This window comes from Solea senegalensis, linkage group LG7, assembly GCF_019176455.1.
Source record: "Solea senegalensis isolate Sse05_10M linkage group LG7, IFAPA_SoseM_1, whole genome shotgun sequence".
NCBI lineage: Eukaryota > Metazoa > Chordata > Actinopteri > Pleuronectiformes > Soleidae > Solea > Solea senegalensis.
In genome coordinates this window covers 562,436-585,403 of record NC_058027.1, presented here as the reverse complement: position 1 = coordinate 585,403, position 22,968 = coordinate 562,436, and the positions used below count along the sequence as shown (strand labels likewise).

At 39.7% G+C, this 22,968-nt stretch overlaps 2 protein-coding genes across 3 annotated transcripts; one reads left to right on the top strand and one right to left on the bottom strand.

Annotated features, from left to right (window-relative positions):
- The first annotated feature begins 8,133 nt into the window (after window positions 1-8,133).
- Window positions 8,134-10,894, top strand: LOC122772857 (RNA guanine-N7 methyltransferase activating subunit-like). The gene is made up of 3 exons (XM_044031172.1): window positions 8,134-8,259; window positions 8,437-8,607; window positions 9,220-10,894. The coding sequence occupies exons 2-3, from the start codon at window positions 8,438-8,440 to the stop codon at window positions 9,395-9,397; spliced, it is 348 nt and encodes a 115-aa protein (XP_043887107.1). The 5' UTR covers window positions 8,134-8,259; window position 8,437; the 3' UTR covers window positions 9,398-10,894.
- A 6,414-nt stretch (window positions 10,895-17,308) lies between these two features.
- LOC122772772 (BTB/POZ domain-containing protein 1-like) lies at window positions 17,309-22,479 on the bottom strand. Of its 2 annotated transcripts, none has more exons than XM_044031033.1 (8): window positions 21,866-22,479; window positions 21,239-21,395; window positions 19,739-19,844; window positions 19,456-19,653; window positions 19,068-19,260; window positions 18,835-18,922; window positions 18,356-18,502; window positions 17,309-18,286 (listed from the first exon to the last, which is right to left on the bottom strand). In XM_044031033.1, the coding sequence occupies exons 1-8, from the start codon at window positions 22,294-22,296 to the stop codon at window positions 18,128-18,130; spliced, it is 1,479 nt and encodes a 492-aa protein (XP_043886968.1). In that variant the 5' UTR covers window positions 22,297-22,479; the 3' UTR covers window positions 17,309-18,127. The 2 variants fall into 2 exon arrangements, with proteins under 2 accessions (XP_043886968.1, XP_043886969.1); XM_044031034.1 differs by having other exon boundaries at window positions 19,068-19,197.
- Window positions 22,480-22,968: the final 489 nt, after the last annotated feature.

Sequence of the window (22,968 nt, the reverse complement as noted above, 5' to 3'; positions counted from 1 at the left end):
AAATGGTTCGCAACTTCACATTATGCATGCATTATTTAATAAACCTTAAATAAAAAAGGTAGATAAGCTGCTTATTCAGTGGTAGATTGGGCTGGGTTTTAATTCAGTAACAATGTATATCGTAATATAATTTTTATACTTTGCAAACTCTATATCTGTGTTTAACAAGCATTTTTTGTTTTTTGCCTATAAATAATTTTTATTGCAATAAGATCCCAGCCCTATTTGGCAAGCGCAACCTAAAATACATCCAACTAGCAGAGTTGCCACCTGGTGGCTACTGAATATATTCTTACTTGCTGAATGACTTTACTAAGAAAACATAAAACAAAAAAAAATATGTACAATCTATTTTCTCAGTCAAGTCTTTTAGAATGATTGCTCTAAAACAATGATTCCCAAAGACTGGGTTGGAACCCACAGAAAGTTTGAACTTATTTACCAAACATATGTTGGATATTATTCATTTACATATTCAAAATTATATTGGAGCTATGGGTGTAAATTCACTACAGATTTTCTCTTGTCATGATTTCTATTGTGATTTAGGTCACACAATAGTTTCCCATCTATAAAAATGTGGGTCCTCATCTAGAAAGTTTGGGAAACACTGCACAAGAGCAAGAAATCATCCATGCAAACATGAATGTGCTTAGCACAATAAGCCAAGATTCAAACTTCTGAGGGCATATTCCCAACAACTCAGTAAAATTAAATGTCTTGTACAACTAGCAGAAACATCTTCATATAGCAAGACGAGAGGTTTTATGATCCTGGTACAGATGGTGCCACTGGTGCTCTTATGCTTAACAGTGTTTTAGAAAAAATAGTTGTCACACAACAGTCAGTTCAGTATTACAGTAAAGCACTATGAGGTCCCAGTTAAAATAATGTTGAAGAGACAGGCTTGCAGTAGGGAGCAAAAATTCATGAGCTAATAAAGCTTTTACCTCCCTTGGGATTATGTGTCTCACAGAAATCAAAGCCTAATAAATTCACTGTACCATTCTAAGCCTAATCTCAGTCTTCATCTGCTTTGGGAACAACAAAACCCATTACACAGATCACTGTTGTCGCTTCACATACTGTACATGCACATTAACACACATGCTGACCTCTGCAGTGGCAGTGTCTGGAGCCAGCACATACTGGCTGAGGGAGGCCACTGCTGAACACACAGATGCACTCACACTCCGCTGATCTGCTTTTCTGAGATAAAGGAAACATTAGGTTGATTGGTTTTAGTGGATTTAAAATATAACAGCGAGGAGATATTTGGGTCCTCTGAAGTGAGTTCTTTGTACCACTCACTGTTGGGTCCACTCTGTCCCCATGTGGTGCTTTAAATTATTAACAGGTGTGCGTTTCTGTGTGGGGGAGCAGGTTTGAGTTTGTCTTCACTGTGCCTACGCACACCTACACGTCCACTTCAGGGCCATACACGCTCACGACTCAGCATTTGTGTTGTGGAATATGCATCACAAACACATCTAGATTTTAGTACAAAGCAAAACACTACCGACAAAAAACTGCTGGACCTCAGAGCAATATAGAGTAGCAATATTGTGATTAATGTGTTACTAATCCTTTAAAATGTCTGGCTGGTCATTATCTATGATTTCTTTCACCGCCGAGTCTGAAGTTTGCCAAGAGAGGGAATACCCTGCTGCGTAAAGAAGATGTTTCAAGATGACTGACAACACCACGACGAACAGCTGGTAGCCTGTGTCATTAACAGCATGTGTGGATAGTGATTTTTAATTGCTGTCACATTGCATCCGTGTTCTGCTACACCTGCAGCATATAGGTATGTGTGTAAAGCAAGTGGAAAAAAACCCCAGCCCTTTCCACATTCCTCTCCTCTCCAGCCGCATTGCTCTCACTAGTCAGTTATCTACCTTGTGGCAGTGGTTGGGATATCAAAGAGCGAGTCTGGAATTCAAGGTCAAACCTTTAGTGTCAAAACTCAAACTGTTTTTGTTGTCGGTTTCACAGAAATCACCAACATTCCTCATCTTCCGACATGCATGAGAACATAATGTGACTTTACCAGCTCCAACACAACCATGTGCTGTACACTAGTACCCTAGTGTATTTCTTTTTTATACAAACTGGCAACTTTCTGCTGCACAATCTTGTTTTTTCATTGTTTCCACAGTGGTGTCATGTCCCCCTCTAAATGGGACAGCAGAGAGATATCATCAACACACAAAGTCTGGGTTTTTATACCATATTTGGAGTGAAAAATGAGCAGGGGACAAATAAGCCCATCAACTGCATATGCAGGTACAGCTGGGTGCAGAGCCACAGGCACAGTGATACGAATGGGCCAGTTACACTATAATTGGATCTTTTTTTTTTTTTGAGGTGAGGTGAGGCAGCATCTCTCTGCCAAAATGACAACACTGGGTCACTGGCCTGTTCATGCAGAGGTGAAAAACTGCCACATGCCTTCACAAAAGGAGCAGCTTTGGGAGTGTTAGCCTTGTTGAGTGCCTAATGTGCAGGCAATGCACACATTACATAACCGACTTGATTGAGAATGTCAGGTTTTCATCAAGGCAGAACAACCACTGGGCTACAATTATTATCTAAATTAATGGTGTGTTCCAGTTGTAGTAGGAGGTCGGAATTTCCGAGAACGCCCCCCTCAAGATTTCCTACTCGGAAAGTCACATCACAAGCCTCTATATAGTTTTCTAAGATGGCTGTAAATAATAAAAACACACTAATATTTTAACTGTTAATTGTACTTCTGTTGTATTTGGTAATTAGTCAGTTGTACACATAGTACATCAATTTTTATCAGTGATGCTACACTGTGTATGCAAAACACTAACCCTAATCCTGCACAGAGCATCAATATCGACTGGTATAAGGTTTGCATTCATGTGTCCTTATGACTTCCCAACTGGAACGCTGCTGACTGGGAGGTTACGTCACTCCCAGTTCCGAATTCTGATCTAAATGCAACACACTGTCAAAGTTACGGTTCAATATATTGGTTCAGTGTATGTCAATATTATGTTAATGCACCATGCAAACACTATGAGATGCAACACAAACGTGCTATGAATGTTTCACTTCAGATTAGAGACATTTTTCTGTTTTTAACAAGTGTTTGTTATACAAAAGTCAATCTTCAACTGTCTGACATTTTATCGTGATGCTTGATCAATTGGCTGATTTAAAACTTGTGGGTTTTTTTGGCCAAATCCAGCTCTACTGAGAAAGTTTATTTACTTTTCTCCGACCACCTGTGCTTCCTTACTTTTCAAGTTGGTGCCGACAACACAACAAGGCTTCTCTGTGGAAACAATGAAAAACTCATATCTTTGTAGTCACAAGGTGAACCAATCTGGTTATTCTGAAAACAAATATGTTGTGACTACCAAGCACAATTCTGTTCTGTGAACATTAATACCAGAATTTAACAACGTGGATGCTCATTAGCCAGGGTGGTAATGTTCAGAAGTCAGGTGAATGCTCATTTTTGTATCTAACCTGCAGAGCAGAGCTGCCTTATTAGGGAGAGTCATAATTTGTCTGTGTGAATGAACATAGTTGGTAGGAGGGGGAAATCGCTGTGGGATCATTACTACAATATCACCTGGGCTTCTATTGCAATATATACTGTACACTGCTCTACAAATGATATTTAGAGGTCAGAAATGGAACAACATATTTGCCAGCTTGCAAAAACCTGGACTCTCAAATAAGTGGAATAATTCAGTTTTGGTACGGTACATATTTACATATTTTTAACCGGCCCATCCATTCTTTGGTACACTTCCATTGGGGTACCAGAGTAAAACGGTACAGTATGGTTAGACTGGCTCCGCCCAGTCAGCTGATTGGGTAACAGAATGCCTATTAATATTACCAGTTTTTGTTTCAAATTATATTGTTTTATACGTTTGATTTGTGCCTGCTTTAACTGCCATTACTGAAGATGACCTTAATATTACCTCAGTGTTTTGGCAGTTTACAGTGCACAGTGCTTGATGCCAGTACAGCTCATTAAAACGGGCCAAAGCTACTATATCCTGTGCAACAAAGGCAGCGGGCCAGAGTGAAACCAGCAGCTACATCAGGTCCTCATCCATCACACAGAGGTGATAGGATATATTGTGCCCAGCTCAATCTCAGAGGAAAAAGGAAGTGAGGAAGTCACCTCAGAAGCACAGCATGGCAGCAGATGGCCTCCTAGGCCTCAACCATCTGGTATGGAGACATCCAATCCGCCATGAGTCTGTCCCCTTTCATTTACACATGATTCTTTAAGAGCGAGACCTGCTTCTACTGCTTTACTACAACACAGCAACCTTCCACTCTGATCTATAGCTGCATGTGGATTAGGCTTAGATCACTTCAGATCAGATCGCTTCCACAGTACACATCCTGGGCAGCTAAGAGACTCACGGACGTTACATGTCACACAACCTAATCAATAGGCATTAAGCCTTTAGCCGTCACTCTCTGCCTAACCAGGAGATTATCATCTATTCATGTGTTAGGGCTTCTCCCAGCATGGCTTACTTTAAATAGTAGTATGCTGATTGCATTGCTGTCTCTGTGAGACAGGGCTTTCAGGGCAATCTGAGCTTTATTTTGGAGATGCAGCACTTCAGTTGTGAAACTGTACATAAAACTACAATTACCATCACTTTTCTTTGCTACAGAAATCTTGAAATATATGTTTGATTTACCAGGCACACGTACAATGTTATAATAACATGGACAAATATGTACAGGATTGGAAGTCAAAAATTGTGCGTAAATGACACGGCGCATAGTGTCAAGGATAAAAGGGCACTGATAGATCACATGATCAGAGATATGATAGGAAAGTGACAACAGGTGATAGTTAAGTAGGCTTTTTGTGTGTGTGTGTGTGTGTGTGTGTGTGTGAGAGAATAGTACTTATTCACACAGGCCCAGCAAGGACTAAAACCTGGTCCTAGTGAGGCAGAACCTAATTTCTGAGGAGCTGGTTTGATTTGATTTAGGTTAAGGTTAGGGGTAGACATTAGCTAGTTGTGGTTAGAGATAAGGCTTTGTCCAAATGAATGGAGGTCAATCCAGTGACGTGTAGTTAATCTATAACCCTATTTAGTAGCCAAGTGCTTTAGGGACAAAGCGACACACAAATCCGCCAGCGAAAAACAATCTATATTTTCCACTATAAAGTTACATACAGTCAGACACACAGTCAGACACACACTCATCTGCCTGGCTAGTCACTAAGGACAAGACATATATCATCAGAATTATATATAATAATGACCCTGTTTACATTATACATTGGACCATGAGTGTGAACTTGCTCTTAATTTATATGTTTCTGTAAAAACTTTATCAAGCATAACCTGTTGGTTCAATCAAAGCTAAAGGTAAAACATTTGTCACAACAATTTAATAACTATTTAAGTCATATATTTAATCTTAAATACTTAATTGTGACTGGTTCCAGTTTGTCTGCTGTGATTATGCGTTGGATTCTACAACACAACAGTTCATCATCTTTGAGTTTTGGATTGTTGGTCAGACAATCATCCAGTGGGAAGATTTCATCACAATCAAAATCACCTAACCAGGTGTTTGTCACTGACTGAAACTATGAACTCACTGCATAGGTGTGACCTCCTGTGTTAAATTGGAATACAGTTGCCATGCTGGTGTTCGTCTACCAGCCACTTCTAATGAAACACTACTGACAGTTATAAACCTGCTAGGTGACCACGCCAAACTCTTGAGGAGCTGTCAGGACTGTCAGACGGGTTTGTTACACAATATATTGCAAAAAGAGAAAACATGTCTGCTCAGGGAAAACAGACACTATGGCAGTTTCTCCCTAATCTGAACATTAAGCAGCTTATTATTCACACTCGGCTCTATATTGCTTTCACAAATGTATAACCCCTCATAAGGATTACATACATATTTAGATTTTGTAAGAATTTATTTACACTGAGCTGTTACCGCTGTGATTTCCAAGTCAAATAAAAGTCACACAAACAGGAACTTTAGAGAGAAAACGCAGACACATTTGTAGAAACTCGTGATTGCATGTGGTGCTGAGCCACAGAATCAACATTCACACCATAGATTATGCAGGCAAAATAACATTCTGCACCCTGTAAACAACTGTGGGAGTACACACCACAACCTCCTGCCTTGTAGGCAGCACACACACCACACTAAAATACACACATTACAAGCACCGTCTCTTCTTATCAGTCAGCGGTGTTGACCGACACCTTCATACCATAACCCTCTCAAGGCCATATTCATAAAGACAAATGAGAATACGCCATAAAGTCTGCCAACGTGACACAAATAAATAATAACCTGTGTCATACCACACATGAAATCAGAGGTACCTGAATTTCCAAACAAATCTGGCTGTGAACAGTGATTAAAACAATATATTGGGACAAGCATGAATGACAGCACAAGAGGGAGTCTCCAAAAATACAAAAGCATAAGTTTACAGTTATTACAATAATCCCACAAATTACAAACATTTTGGTCAGAACAACAAATGTTAACATCGTCCCGAGCCTAAATCTTTTGATTTTTGCTTTAGATCGTTCACTGGTAACTAAATTTTCTTCTAACACGGCAACATTCCGTAACTTAAAAAAAAACAACAACTATAAAGCATATTTTACCATTATGGCAAAAATGGTGCATACTTGCCCACTTCACTGATAGATTTTTTACTTTCAAGTTGCACACATACTTTACTTCTTTATTTTTGAAGACTCAATGGGAAAAAAAGTGTAAATCTGTTTCCTCTGCATCTGTAAGCTTTACACAACATTTCCACCAACTCATTAACACATTTTTGTGAAACCTATACAGACCAAATGAAGTTCATTAATAAATCTAAACAATAATTAAAAAAATAACAATAATGATATGATAATAATAATAATTAGCATCACAATATTATCACAAATCGTAATTATTTTTGGCAGGATAATCGTGACAGGACATTTTCATATCGTTCCATGCCTGGCAATAAAGTAGTACATTGTAATCTTTCTTGGTTTCACATGTATTAAGATGGGCTTTAAGTACACTAGAGGTATTTTTGCTGTATTTTCCACACACACTAACACACACAGAGAGATAGAGAACATATCAGTCCGTGCAGGTGTCATGAGAGAAGCTGCAGGGAAAACGCTCTCTATAGACATTTCCAGAGATTAATAAGACTTTAAGGACTTTGATGTTACTCACCCCATTTCCGCGGATCTTGAGGAACAACTCCCTGTCAATGTGTCGCTTTTACTGACAGTGGATTAAGAGGGGAAATAATGTTTATAAAGACGCAGTCAAAAGTCCACAGATGACTCGCAGTCCACAGAGTTCACTCCCCGTGCACCAGCTCCTTGCTACTGACAGACAGCTGAAATATGAGAGAGCACTTCTTGGCAAACTCGATTCACCGGGCTGTCAAGCTGAGTGTCACATCAGACAGGCAGACCGAGCCCCGGTCAATTCTGGAAGTTTTCTCTCTTCGCCCGTTTGTTTTTTCTCTTCACATGCGCGACAGAATAAATCCCACTTCGGAACGGCTCCTCCCTCGCTGTCTTCAAACAATCGGCGCAGATGAATTAAGTTGATGTTTGCATTTTCCCTGCTTGCTCGCCGCGCAGTTTCTTCTTCCCCAGCGGGATTGTTGTGTGTGTATTGAAGGCAGCAACGGCAGCAGCAGCGACACGGAGCGGCTTCCACCTGCCCACGCCTCCACCCACTCATTTAATTTAACCCCGCGGTATCTGCGGTTTCAATCTTAGTCACTCTTATTTATTTTATTTTATTTTTTGGTCAAAATGTGTCATGAACTCACCCCATAAAAATGCAACAACGAAAGATTTTCTAATGTCGGGTACACTTACATTTTTAAGGCTCCCAGCAGTTGTCTTTTTCCTCCTTAATTTAACCAAATTGTGAGTTGTTCTAAATTCGTGCGTTACGAATTCGTATTTTGAACTCAATATGCGTCTCCGTAACTTCACTTTTTTAATGTCGACGCTGGTTAAATTCAGGTCATATTAACTGTTGCTGTATCTAAGTGGCTAGCAATCAGCGGCAGGTGCGCGCGCGCTCGGAACCATTGCACAGCGTTTATGTGATCGCGGAGGGAAGCATTTCAGCGACGTACCAGCTGTTACTAGGATCTTTCGGATAACACTCGTTTGAATCACGCTTTTCAGATTAATTTATCGACATATACGTGTTTTACAGGTACGTCCATTCTACGTAAGCGTTTAAAATGACATTTTTGTGTGTTCATTAGTTGTTTTTGTCCTTCAACGCAAGAGTCCTGCTACAATCCTGAACAGCGTCACTTCTGTGGGTTTTTTTTCTTGCAGCAGTTTTGTTGTTGTTGTTGTATCTAGTGAGTGGTTTCCCTTTGTACAGAATGACAGAGAGCACGGAGAACATGCAGAAGTACGAAGAGCTGTTTGCACACAGGTTTTCATCCGAGGACCAGGAATATCAGCAGTACGTGAACCGACCGACTGACTCTCCACCTATTGTCGAGGACTGGGCGCGTCGAGGTGGTTGGAACCAGAGAGGCAGGGACAACAGGTAATAATAATAATAATAATGAGTCAGTGGCCAGAGACACTTGGAAGTAATATACACTATATGGAGAAAAGTATTTAGTCTTATCTAATCTAACTCTAATCACCTTTCTTCCTCATTCTGATCCTCAGCAGCTCATCTTGACAATGTCTACATGCTTAAAAGCATCGAGTTGCTGCCAATGGATTGGCTGATTAGATAGTTACATTTGCTCATATTTAAATAGTTGTACCGAAACAAGTGGGAAGCTCAGTGTATATAGAGTTTATATAACACAATGTTTTGCCTGGGATTCTGAGAATAAATGTTTGGTTTTCTTTATAGAAATAAAAAAAACAGCACAGTTAACTGGTTTCTTTTACTTAGGAGCAAAATTGACCAATACTCTTGAAGGTAAATGGCCCTCAAACAAAATTGACCTTTATTTGTCTAACCCACTGTCAAAAAACGAGTAGAGCACTAAAAAAACCCTGAAAAGTAGCACAATATCATCTTTGAGAAGCTGGAATTAAAAGCCCTACTAAATTTAACAACATTTCCTTTTTTCATATACCATACAATTCATGCATTATGACCTGTTGTTAAAGACGAATCATTCATTTATAATCTGTCTAGGTACCAGGACCGCCATGGCCACAGAGGTCGTGGATGGGGAGGAGACCAAGGCTGGTCCCGCCAGCAGCACTGGCGGGACAGAGACCGGTCCTGGGGTCATGGAAGTCAGTCAGGCCCTCCAAGCGCCAATCAGGGATACAACTCCCATCACCACAGGCCACGTTATAACCCTTACTGATCTCTGTAATCTCTCAAGTGTTTTCAGTATTTGTGTCCACACTCTTATCACTTGCATTGCAGCAGAGCGAAGCAACGTGCAACCGTTTGTTTGTCGAACTACAACAGTCTCGTAAGGAAGTATTGTAATAATAATAATCATAATAATTAATATTTCAGCAGCGTAATTACCTCCAACACAAGGAGGCCAAGTCTTCAGTGCTCTATTTCTGTGTGTGTGTGTGTTCTTAGTAGCATTATGCAAAAACTATCAAACAATTTATCTCGAAAATAAAGGTGGTCTTTGGGTCAAGGATGAAACGTAGACTACATATAAAAAAAAAAAGCTCCTGAAGCTAACCAGGAAATAAGAAAATGTTAAATAGCCACTAGGGGGCATCTCTGCAGGTTGAAATAGAGCTCAATTTGAATGAGAAACTAGCCTGCGTCTCACTTGAACTAAAATGTCAGTTTCTTGAGAAGTTAAATCTCTGTTTTCAGTAGAGCATGATCTTGATTTTGTAACTTTATGTTGTCGTTTTGAAGAAAAAGTTAATGCTAAAGCACAACAGCTATGTCAACAGCTGGAAATATCCAATAGGAGCCACTGGTTACAGGTGAAATTATGTTCAAAATGTCAAAATAGCGCTGCCCCAAATTCCAAATCTTGAGGCTTAAAAAATTATCCTTATGTGTGACGTCAAAACAGCAGGTGTACTTTCACCGTCTTTTAACCTATAAACTCAGATTAGAGCAGTTTGATCATCTCCAAAATTTAAAAAGTTCTTCCTGAAGTCATACCCCGACCTTTCACAAAATTTACTGGAAAGCAGGTCATTAAAAAACAGTCAGACAGGGTGTAATGACTTGGTAAAAATATCCAAGTGTCATAATGGAATTCAAATGTTATGTAGCCTTACCACATGTCCTACCATCAAAATATGAACTACTAAAAACATTAAAAGTCAAATATGAAGCCTGGGTCAGATATGATTCATACCACATAAACTAAACTGCTGCTTTTGTTATTTGCTACTCGTGTTGTTTTAAAAAGTCTCTCAAAATCAAAATACTTCAGTTGACACATTTTTATTGTCGGAATGAAAACAGATCCTAATGACTTCCAGAAAAATAGTGAGAGAAAAATGAGTTTCATATGTCAGTATGATTTTTTTTTTTTGTCTTCATATTACATCATACTTTATTGCTCACACTTTGAATTATATATTTTTTTTAATGCCATTTGTGGGATTAATTTGAAAATTATGCTTAAAATGACTGCAGTATTTCAGATTTGTGAACTGTTTTTAGTAAAACCCTCATTATCACATTGTTGTTGTCCACATCTTATGTCTGCTTAGATGTTTTGACATAGTTTGATATGATATTGTTATGCATTGTGTTGCAGGTGAGTCACCTGAGAAAATCATGCATTCATTGCAGCTGTATTTTCTTTCTGTGTGTCACTGTTTCATAAGGATATAATTGAACCATCAATAAATGTGTATTTTCTTAGCGAGTGGCTTCGGATTTGTCAAGTTATTGGGTTCAACAGGAAGCACATTTTCATTGTAGACACGACTGTCGTTGAGTTTAGAAGCAGATTTACCATGATGTGAAGTTTCTTCATCAATGTTGCTAGTAAAAAAATCCCTTATTTCCTCTCTGAAGTACATTTATTCTGTTATGTGAGGCTGTTGAGTGTTTGGTGTAATCCCAGGGCAAACATGCAGCACTGGCATGTTATCCACTTTGTTTTTGTTTTTTAATCATCGGAGAGAAAAGCTCCAACTGCAACATCTCTGGCTTTATTAGTTCTGAGATGTTAAAAAGCCTTAATAAGAAAGTTATTAGCTGTTTTCTTTCTTTTTCTCTCTCTTGCCTTTAGCCAGAAAGACAAATGTACTTTCTGTCTTCCTCAAGCCTCCTAAAAAAAAATCCTGTTACTGAAACAAAAACAAATTTGTTTCACAACTTGCCACGAACAGGATTGCAAGTTCAGTTGACAATAGTTTGTTCTAACAAGTTAGAAGCCAAAATGTTTGGATTACAATCCTACAAGAGGAATTCATGTTAAGAAGGTTTTTTGAATTGTGATAAAATAACTTATTGTGTACGATCATAAATGCCCTACAGTTTGTTCATACTTTAATTTTCTGCAGCTAAAAGGAGTCATATTTCATTAGTTTAATCATATAAATATGCCATTATAGGCTTTAATGGTTTGCATAGCAATAAATATTCTACGTGCTATAACAAATAGCTTAAATCTTAAATGTAAACTTTCAGTCTCTGTCATGGATGTTAATTTTCAACTATAACAACTATAAAATGTGTCATGTGTGCTTCGTTTGGGCAGGTGTGAACGCAGGAAGGCCCTTTTCTATTCCAACATGACTGTTTCCCAGTGCACAATGTAAGGTCTATAAAGACATGGTTTGACTTTGAGTTGGTGTGGAAGAAGTCTCGTCTCAACATCAGTGCCTGACCTCATAAATGAGGAAAGTCTTACATGAAGTGTGGAAGCTGTAAAAATATGTATTTGATTATGTCATTACAGGCCCTGTTGTTGTCCAAATCACTCTTAAACCTTAATGGTTTGTATAGTAATAAATATTCCATGTGGTGTATTAAATGACTTTAAGTCTTTCAGTTTTTCATTTTCAACTGTACCAAATATTAAATGTGTCAAATAAGGCTCCGACTCCATGCCTTTTCAATCTAAAACAAAAATGATCCACAAGTCATAAGTCAACCACATTTCATTGGGTTTTAATGGACGCCACTGTAGTGTAATGTGAAGGGAAAGCAGTGAATTACTCAGGATAAGCCCCACGCGGACCAATGGATCACATTTGGGAAAGCAACTAAAATATTCATGTGCATCATTAATATATTATTGCTCCACACATCTGTGGCACGCACAGCCCCTTGGCCTTGTGCTGTTACTCAGTTAAGAAACAAATGGTGACTTTGGGGCCACATGAGCCCACAACACGACCCAGAATCAGACTTTGTTTCATCACTGCCTCGGTCGGTGCCAGCGTGTGTGGTTTTCTATTTCTGGCCGCAGTGAAGTCGGGGTTAACAGTTAATTTGGGTCTGCCACAGTCAGCGGTGCAATCAGCTGTGATGATAAGAGAAGGAGGGAGAAAGTGTGTGGGGGATGTGCCGAAACTGAAAGTGGCTCACAGCAGGAAAAGCTGCAATCACTTCAGATCAGACAAACTTCACCCGAGAAGAAGAAGAGGGATGAATGACACTCAGAGTTAAACTGTTGCACTCCAGGGAATATAATTGATGGTGTAGATTAGTTTCTAGGAAACAAACACAAATTTATTTTTTTTTGCAAATAAATAAATAATTTTTAGAAACATCCTCCAGCTGTTAGAGGAGAACTCTCATCTGACTCATTTACGGACATTTAAGCCCCAGTGTGTCTGTGACATTCACACCAATGTCAAACAGGAGACAACATTTAATGGGAACATATTTAGCTGATTACCTTCTCACAAAAAAAATAAATTCAGATTCATTTGTCAAAAACTGTTGACAGGAAGTTAAGAGCAGAAGGACAAACTTACAGATAAACCCACGGCAATAAAAATATAACCTCCTTATTGTATATTATGTATTAGATTATTTCATGTTATATAATCTAATTGTGTCTTCTATTATCTGATCTTATTTTATCGTATAATATCTCATCTTATATTATCTTATCTAACCTTAACCTTGTTATTTTATCTTCTAACAATAATTTCTACACTGGGAAGTATAATATTGCCTTTCATAATTTACTTGTATTATCTTATTTTATCTTATAATATCTCATCTAATAATATTTAATCTTGACTTGTATTATCTTATCTTATTTAATCTTGACTTGTATTATCTTATTTTATTTAATCTTGACTTGTATTACCTTATCTTATTTAATCTTATCTTTGATGATCTTATTTATTATTACTATTATTATTATTACCTTGTTTTATTTAGTCTTTTCTTTATTTATTATTTCAGTTAAGAGTGTGTATATTCAGTTTCTTGCTGAATAGGACCTCAGGGTCAATTGCGGCCTATTCCATTACAGATTATTGTGCTTTCATTAATAATGTTTAATAAATGACACAGTGAGTCTCGGAGTGTGTAAAACAACAGTGTGAGACAGAGTGAGCGTCCTGTGAGAGAGAGTCTCGTGGCTCTGGTCTGCCACGCTGTCAGGCTTCATGTGGACTGTTGGGTGACAATGTAATGTGACAGCAATGGAGACACTGGGCCGGAGGCCATGTCCTTGACAATGAACTCATCCACTACAACCATGATTCTAAACCCTTCCCCTCCTCTGAGTGCATACATATATACATGTGTGTGTGTGTGTGTGCACAAAACACACACACACTCTCACAGAGGGAGAGAGAGAGACACACACACACACACACACCGCATCCTCCTCTGGCCCCTGCAGCACTGAGCGACCTACATCTGGTGTTGTAGAGTTGGGTCCAGACCAGCCACAGCCTCCAGCAGACTGTTAGTGCAACATGTGACATGTGTGTGAATGGTGGAGTACTCATGTTATGCAGTCTCTGCTGAAGTGAAAGTGTTCCAGGTTTGTTAGGCACAATCTGCACATGAAGCACACACGTGCAGACAGTAACCAAGCACTCTTATGTAAAGCAATAGTAGCGTATAATTACTGCTGCTGCTGTAGCTGCTGCTGAAGATCACGTTTGATGACATCGCGTCTGCTCATCCAACTGCACGTTGTGTAAGTTAATAATGAAGCCACTTTGGTCATTCATGTGAAGACAGTGGACTCTGTGGATGTTGTTTACGTGTTGCCTGATTAAATCTTTTTGTTTTTCTCCTTTGTCACATGTGGACAGCAGAGCTGTAGTCTATGTCACTCGCTCACTCATCTTCTACTGCTTTATCCTCCAATCTCAGCTGACATAGGGCGAAAGACGGGGTAAACACTAGACAGGTCGTCAATCCATCACAGGGCCACAAATGACAATATCTGATGTGTTCCATTGTTCTACTATTATAAACATAGTAATAATGTATCACATTTGATAGGTGTCTTGTCTCACATTATCCCACTGCAACGTTATGGTGTAGATTAGCGTACAATGTTTTCTGTTAATATTTTATTCTGTTACGTTTCCATTTCATACATTAAACATCTTTAATGTGCCGTTTTATGATAAATAATTGAACAAACAGATGAATATAAAGTTTCAAAAAGAAACACAATAGTTACTTTCCCTGGTAACTGTTTACTTTTACAATGCAATAACTCAGTTACTAACTCTGTTACTTTTTGTGAGAAGTAAATAATAACTATAACTAATTACTGTCACTCTTGTTAAAATAACTTAAGCTCAACATTATTTACATATTTAAATATGTCAAAGGATATCAAAAATGTTTTAATATGTTATGTAAGTTTGCTTATGCCTTGGGCATCCATATATGTTTTAAATAATATGCATGAAGGTGCAATCTACCAAACATTATACCGTCTCCTCCTGTGAAACCTCTGCTTCCTGCAGGGAGAAAACAATGATCCTCAGCTCTTTCTTTCTACTTTAAAATCAGAGAAGTTACAAATTAGCAGGTTCGTTTGAAGTGAACAAAGCTCAACACCCACTGATTTTTGTGGCACAGAAGAGGGAGAGCAGTGGGAACACGGGCCCTCATATACGCAGTATGTAGTAATTACCCAGCATGCAACACTCCCACCAGCTGGACTTTGTCTCTCTCAGTCTTGTTGGTGGATGCTGTTGTCAAGTGGTCTAGACACACACACACACACACACACACACACATACTGGTTTCCAAGACTTCAGAAGACATTGCATTGACTTACATTCATTTCCTGGAGACTGAATCTAACCTTAACCATAACTACTACTGGCCTAATCTTAACCCTGACCTAACTTTAAAACATGTCTTCACTTTAAAACTTAGTGACAAATCCCCATAATGTGACTGTGTAAAAAGATGTGGGTCCCCGCAACACAAGGAATACCAAGTACACACACACACACACATACTTTTGGTACATCATCCTTAGTGAGGACACTCACAGACATAATGCATCTGCATTTATGACCTTTAAATATGTGTAACATGTCGATAGATAGATGGATGGATGGATAGATGGATAGATAATGTATTTTACACTGCATCACAGATGAGGACAGAGACTTGTTTGGTCTTCTTTGTCCTCCTGTCTTTGGAGCATCCACAGCCTGGTGGGTGGTTAAAATCATTCTTTCACTGATTTTCATGTTGTTGTTGTTGTCTTTTTTTCTTGTATGGGTTGTGTAAGTGGGCAGTCGGGAGAGACTCTCAGGTTCCTGGTGACTCACCATCGGCCTCACTCTCCTTGTCAAAGCCCACTCACTCACTCATTCATTCACTCAGTCACAGACAGCTTAAGTGGCCTTGTTGCCACTGCCTGTCTCATATTCATGTTCACATTATGCATTTCATCCAGACACTGCAGAGCCATTTGTGTTTGACAAAGAGCAGTATGAGAGAGAAAAATTTAAAATTTAATTTCTTTAGTGCTGTGTCCAAATAACCTAATCTGCGGAAGGAAACTGGAGAATACACAAATCAACAAAGAAGATGGAATAAATGCCAAAGAGGAGTGCAAGAGTATTCACATCCTTTCTGGAATGTCAAGGCCACCATCGAAGAATTCCTAAATTAGTTACTTTTCAAGGAATTCTCAAAGAATTTCCAGGACTAACTGGACTAAGCTGCTGATCGGACAAGTGATTGTCCTTGGGATCTTGGTCAAAGTCAGTCTTAGTCATTTTCTTTGGTGATCTTGGGATTTTCATTTCCCAGGCATCACGTCATCATTTGCTCTCTCTTGCTTAACCTTATTCGCTCATTGTTCTGCATGGAATCTCATGTCAACGGCGGAGAGAGAGAGAGAGACAGTGGACAGTGTCCACAACAGCGCTACTAAGTATGACTTGATGTTTGTTAGTCTACGTACATCAAGCAATGCCGGGCATGAAACAGTAGATGGCGTCGTAACAAACAAGGGAGACGTTTATCTAAATATCAACTTAACTTCTTTCTTACACACAATTCAAGCACTTTCAATGACCAATGTCTAATCAAGGCAATATTTCTTAAACTTTCAAGGGCCTTGAACATTTTATTTTTCAAATTCACAAACTTTCAAGGATTTCAAGGACCTGTGGGAACCCTGTGTCACTAATTCTTACACAGTGTACCTTTAATCCTTCTGTATTTGCTTTGTATCAGCTCTGACCATATGCATTTCCTTTTTTTGATAACAAAGCTTAACTTGAATTCTGCTTCACTTTACTTATGATTCAAGTTTACTGTATTTTAGCTCACACTTGAACTGAGCTACTTAATTAACTAGATTAGATGAACTGGTCATTTATATTGAACACGTAAATTGGACACTCTAAATTGACCGTAGGAATGAGTGTGAGTGTGAATGGTTGTTTGTCTCTAGCAGTGTGGCCCTGCGATGGACTGGCGAACTGTCCAGGGTGTACCCCGCCTATCGCCCGATGTAGCTGAGATTGGCACAGCACCCCCCGCGACCCTCTCGTGGAGGATAAAGCGGTTAGATGATGACTGACTGACTGACATTTTACAGGGAAATACCATATTTTATTTTGGAGCAACAGTTACTTGTTTCTCTTAGATTTATTTAAGATTTTTACATAAACACAGATTGTATGAATTTACTGAACTCAAGTGAAACAGACATCTTAGTTTGTCAACACTAGACTCTACTGTGGGCAGGTGAAGTTGACGGATGTGAAGTTCTGCTTCTGGGATTTAAATACCTCAATATCATGTGGTTGCAATAATACTTGACATAAATAAATAAAAGGATCTTCCACCACAGCTGTAACTCCAGATGTTCAACCAAAAATGAATTGCTTCCCGTTTATTTATTTACTGAATGCCTGAAGAGGTAAAAATACATACCTGTGCAGCAGAAACTGTTACATAACGTCTCACCATCTACTTCTTTGATAGCGTGCCGAGTCTCTAGCAGCCTCTAGTGACAAAAAGTGGAATCAAAGGATATAAGATAAATTTACCCAAGACAACTGAACTACACCTGGCCACATTTTATTGCTAAAAAAATGCTTCATTTATTTATTTTTGACTCATTTTATTTCCCTTTTTTTAACATTTGAATTAAGTGCTAAGCAAACATGACGTGAGAAACTACAGCATGTACCATTGGCGAAGTTACACAACACACATGGAGTCTTCTTAACACAGTGCACAAAGAAAGTACACCTGCTTCATGAATGACAATGACAGTGCACCATAAAAAATATTGCCGATATTAAACTTCTTGATAAAAAGAATCGACCAACAAATGGAAGCCGTCCCTGTCGTTTCTGTTTCTGGCAGCTTATTGCTAACACCACGTAGAAAGGACAACAGAATCTCCATGAGGTAAAAAAAAAAAAAGAAGAAGAAAAACGGGGATACAGTTCATGCCCAATAAGTGTTTGATCAGACCAGAGCTGTGGTCTGTTGGCGTGTTACGAATCATGTACATGTCTATTCTACAGACAGATGCACACATACACACACACACATTCTTTATTCCAAAAAGGTTCATGAGGCACTACGTCCGCGTACGTGTCCAGCAAAAGCCAGTTTTCACAGCAGTCTGAGGTCTCACCGGTTTCAGTGTACCTGTAACACCACCGGGTCAAGTCTAGTTGTAGTAGATGATCTCCGGTATCTGCCCGTCCTCCACCGACGTACCGTTGTTGTTTCCAGGTGAGCTAAAAAACAAAAATGTCGTTTTGGTCCCGGTGGCCGTCTCCTGCGTCACTTTCTTCAGCCCTTTTGTGCCATAATGGGAGTCTGAGCCCTGAAAAAGAAAAAGGTCGTGTTCACTCGTGTTTATTTATTTATTTAAAAACACCAACTCTGGACTGACCTTTAAGGTGGCACACGCAGTGTAGCTGACGTTGGGAAGGATTTCCACCGGCTCTTTGAACATCACTCTGAATGTGCTTGCCGTGCCGTCGCAGCTGAAACCAGTGTCGTTCTGGCCCAGAGTGATGCGTTTGTCGCTCTCTAAGATCTGCACAGGGACAAAGAGGATTTTCTACATTATTCCGTTTAAGGATTTCTTTATTAGATGGAGCAAAATAAACCTAGAAAATATTCACATTCAAGAAGCTTGTTTCAATTAAATGAAATACTCGAAATACTTGACGGCTAATTAAGTAATCCACTAATAATCGATTAATACATGGTACACACATAAAAGAGGGAAACCAGCATCGAAAACACTTTGACATATTCAAAAAAATAAAAACACAAATGTCCAGTGCTACCAAAACTTCAAATCCCATCACAAACGCAATGTAAACATCAGTCGTATCAGTTTGAACTGTCACTATATGAAGTTACCTGTATGTTGACCTGATAGTCAGTGGGGCCATGAATTGAACCATATAAGCCAAAACCCACAATGGAAATCCTTTTGTTTACATTGAATCTTTAAAAAGGAGAAAGACAAAGAGGGGGGGAAAAAGGAGACAGAGAAATAATGTGACTTTGAATTCCTTAAGGAAGGAGGAAGAGATCAATCCCTGCTCACTGAAGATCGCTGTCCATCACCATCTTCATCATCATCATCTCACCTGATTCTGTCGCTGGTACCACTGTACCCCCAACGACTCTCAACCTGCTGGAACCTATTAATGCTGCACTCCTCCCCCCTGAGGCAGCAGCGGGGTCTGTCAATGTAGTCGACTCGTGGTTTGGGGTTTACTGTAAAGTGTAAAAACAGATTTACCACCTCCCGATCGAACAATATTCCAGACTGGGCAGGCCCTGTTGCACAAGAAAGAATATCAAACTGGTTTCTGTGGTTTGACTTGTTTGGACACAGCAGGAACATGATGAATGTGTAACTGGTCAGTGTAGCGTTGCAGTATTCAGCACACACACACACACACACACACACACACATACAAACAGTGGGATTCATAAGAATTTTTGCTGTGTTGTTTTTGGTGATTTGCTTACCTGCAGCAAACTCCTCAACAGTCATGAGTGGGAAGCGGATGAGGGGGAGCGCCTTCCCCAAAACCTTCTGTTTGTTCTCGGAGGTCGGGGGAAGCTGTTGTCTGTAACACTCGGCCTCGGCCCAGCGCACCACCGCCCCGAACAGACGGTTCTCCCTGATGCTCAGCGTGTCTCTTTCTAGCACTGCACACAAGGTGTCTGCGCACAAAGTAAACATTCATCATTTCACGTGCACACATGGGGTGCGGAAAACAAGAATATCAGGTCGGTGGGGCTCACATACCGAGGTCAATATCTGTAAATCCCTCTGCGTTTATTGCATCTGCAGTGCTTTTGTCTATGATGTCCAAGCAGAGACTGGCAAGTTGAGGCTCGTCAAATAACCTCGCCTGTAATCAAAGAACAGTGACCATGAATCAACATGTACAAATAAAAAAAACAGTTAAAACAAGGAAAACCAAAATCTTTGTGGGCAGAACTGACGTCTGAGGGAGTGTATACAGCAGTAGTGCAGGGGTGGGGCGGGCACAAGAAGTGTTATTCTCATTCAAATATTGAACAATCTGGGTTTTTTGAGCAGTAGAATTCACTACTTAAACTGTTCATGGGCTCTCCTGAGTGTTTTCATCATACTCCAACCTGTTTGCAGTTGTCTCACTTCACTAATACAATGTTGCTCTTGTCTCAGTCTGTTTTGACATAAAACAAATTACTTCCACTGAGTGCAGGAATGCTGCCAAGCGACAAAAGGTCTAAACATCACAGAGGATTAAAAAAATTAATAAAAGAGGATTAATCGACATTGTATGAACTCATTTGACAATGGTTTGACTGTAACACATTTATTTATATTTAAAAGTTCCACACATCAGTCCAAGACAGTTTCATGGGCAGTAAATGTTATATTTCAATTATATCTTGAATTAATTATATCTTACATCATCCGATTTGGAAAATCTTAGACTTCAAGCACATGCTGCGGCTGTAACACGGCACGATGAAAGCACATGATTGATGATGGCTGAGTTTATTTGTCTGACGTCAGTTTAGTTTTTACTCCAACTCAGTTCAGTCATTAGCTGTTCCTGGCAGCACACACTTCTCTTAGTGTTCCTACTCGCTCAGTCACCAAAATTACTGTGTGTAAAGATAGTGTTAGAAAAACTTAAAATGTCACAAAAATGATTAAGAGAATAGATTGTACTGCTATTTAGAAATACACAGCAGTGCAGTTGTCTTGATCTTGAGGAATAAATGTAGGAGGATCCTGTAGCAGGATCCAAAAATGACCTGATGGCTGCGAGATGATCGGATATGGACACTCAGAGAGAAAAATTATGTTGTCCTGTATTTTAAAGGCTGCTGTCACATACTTTGCAAAGAACAATGTAAACCTGTTGTTAGATTATTTTGTATAATGCCACAGGAAAAATCTAAATCACATTAGCTTTTGTTGAAACCTTCAATTTCTAACATGCTTTAATTTTTTTTGTTTGATTACCCTGTGTCTACTGTATTTTCCAACTTTCTCTTGATGGTGTAAGGCCAAAAAAGGGGTATAGCTATAAGTGTCAAATGGCATTTTTTTTGGAAAATATCAAAAACATTCAAATGAGTTCATTTAAACGCGTCAAAATATCCAAACTAAAATGTGTTTTCATTGACCTAATTCCTTTGAAAACGGTAGAACGGTGAACACATGTGCAGTGCGTGTTTGTTACCCATCTGATGCATTTTGGTTAAAATAAATAAGAAATCACAACTACACAGTAGTGAGAATAACCTGAGTGAGGAGCATGAGGGCGTTGTCAGCTCTGAGGTGCTTGGTGAGGAATTCCACACAGTGACCCTCCAGAGCAGGTACCGCGTACTTCTTTGCTGTGTACAGAGTCGTCATCACAGTCTCTGGACCAATGTGGATCTCATCAGAATACAGGAACCTACATACAGGAAGAACAAACAAGATACTAGATTAGTCAGGGTTCCCACACCTTGGCTGACATCAAATTCAAGGACTTTCCAAGGAATTTCCAGGATTTCAAATAATCAATAATTTAACAATTTAGGTGGTTTCATTGCCAAAAACGCTTTGGAGTGAGGCAAATCACTAATTTTATACTTAAAGGATTTTTTTTTTTTTTTCAGATATTCAGATATTCAATGCAGTGCTTTTCATCAACAAATGACCAACCAACAGGTACTGAATATGTAATCGGCTCACCGATACATATTCAAATAAAATACAAATCAAAAACATTTACACCTGTTATTTTCTTGTCAAAATGGCTGCTCTGGGAGAACCACTCTGCTGTAGCTACGCTGTTAAATTTAAAACTGTCATCTCATTCTTCCATATTCTCAGAGTGCAAGAAAAACAAACCACCGGTGATCACCTAAGGTTCCTCCTTACCTGAGCAGGGCGAGGAAGGCTGCCGGCTCCACATCCGGCAGCTCGATCTCGGCCGAAGTGGTGGCCATCCCTCCGTTGAACATGGCATCGAACACTGCGCTGCCGGCGGCCAGGACGAACTTGTGGGCGGGTATCCTCTGGGCCTGCCTGCCTTTCCCCACGATGAACCTGACGTCGCTGAGCAATTCGTTGTTGAACAGAAAAGCGAAGCGCTCCTTCAGGGAGCTCTTCGTCGCCTGCCAGTTGTACACGGGCTCCCGGTGGAGGCCGAGGACAGGCGGGGAGCCTGGTGGAGCAGCAGAACCGGAGCCTGGCGCGTTGCACATCGCTGCTGCTGCTGCTACTGCGGCTCCGGACTGAACCGAGTTGGACGCTGCTTCCTGGCGGCCATGGTTCGACACTAAGCCGCCACCGCCGCTCCCGGTCGCCATTATGACACACTTATTTAATTTAATGTCCCGCCACAGTGGATCTTACTGTTTACTTACATAAACATGCACGCGCCTGATGTTGTTTATTTACGTCGTATCCATCGCCGTGGACGCCATCGTTGTCCTATAGTTGTGTGTGTGCGTTAGCCTGCTGCCTCGTCTCCCCGGATGTGACGAAGCATTCACTTCCTTCAAAACAACAAATTGTTTCATGGCAGCACATTACTGCCCCCTACTGGACAAGAGGACAGATCAGAAGATACTACTACTACTACTACTACCAATGATGCTACTATATTCCAGTGTTGTGTAGTACCTAAAAGTGATACGTGAGTAAAGGTACAAGTGTCTTACCAGAAAATAACTTTAAAAAGTTGAAGCCAGATATGAGATGTGCTAGTACTAAACTGTCATAGTTCAAACTGTCGTCACAATGAAAATATTTAATATTGTCTTGTACAATACAGGCAGAAGGATGTCCTTCGAAAACTAATTTTTAAACCTCAATCGACCGCTAGGTGTCAGCATGTGCAATTCTACCCTAACATGCATGCATATGCGTGTGTGTATGCATGTTTTTTGTCGTCGTAGGGACCACAGAAACCATACAAAACTATCTTCGTGGTCATTTTGACCTTGTGGGGACATTCTGCCTGGTCCCCACGAGGTTAA

Bases quoted from the DNA above. Each gene is read 5' to 3' on its own strand.
- LOC122772857 (XM_044031172.1), top strand. From the start codon at position 8,438: ATGACAGAGAGCACGGAGAACATGCAGAAGTACGAAGAGCTGTTTGCA. The intron at 8,608-9,219 runs GTAATAATAATA...TAATCTGTCTAG, and splicing joins CAGAGAGGCAGGGACAACAG to GTACCAGGACCGCCATGGCC.
- LOC122772772 (XM_044031033.1), bottom strand. From the start codon at position 22,296: ATGGCGACCGGGAGCGGCGGTGGCGGCTTAGTGTCGAACCATGGCCGC. The intron at 19,654-19,738 runs GTATGTGAGCCC...CTTTGTGCGCAG, and splicing joins ATTTACAGATATTGACCTCG to ACACCTTGTGTGCAGTGCTA. The intron at 18,503-18,834 runs GTAACTTCATAT...GTCCCTGTGCAG, and splicing joins ACTATCAGGTCAACATACAG to ATCTTAGAGAGCGACAAACG.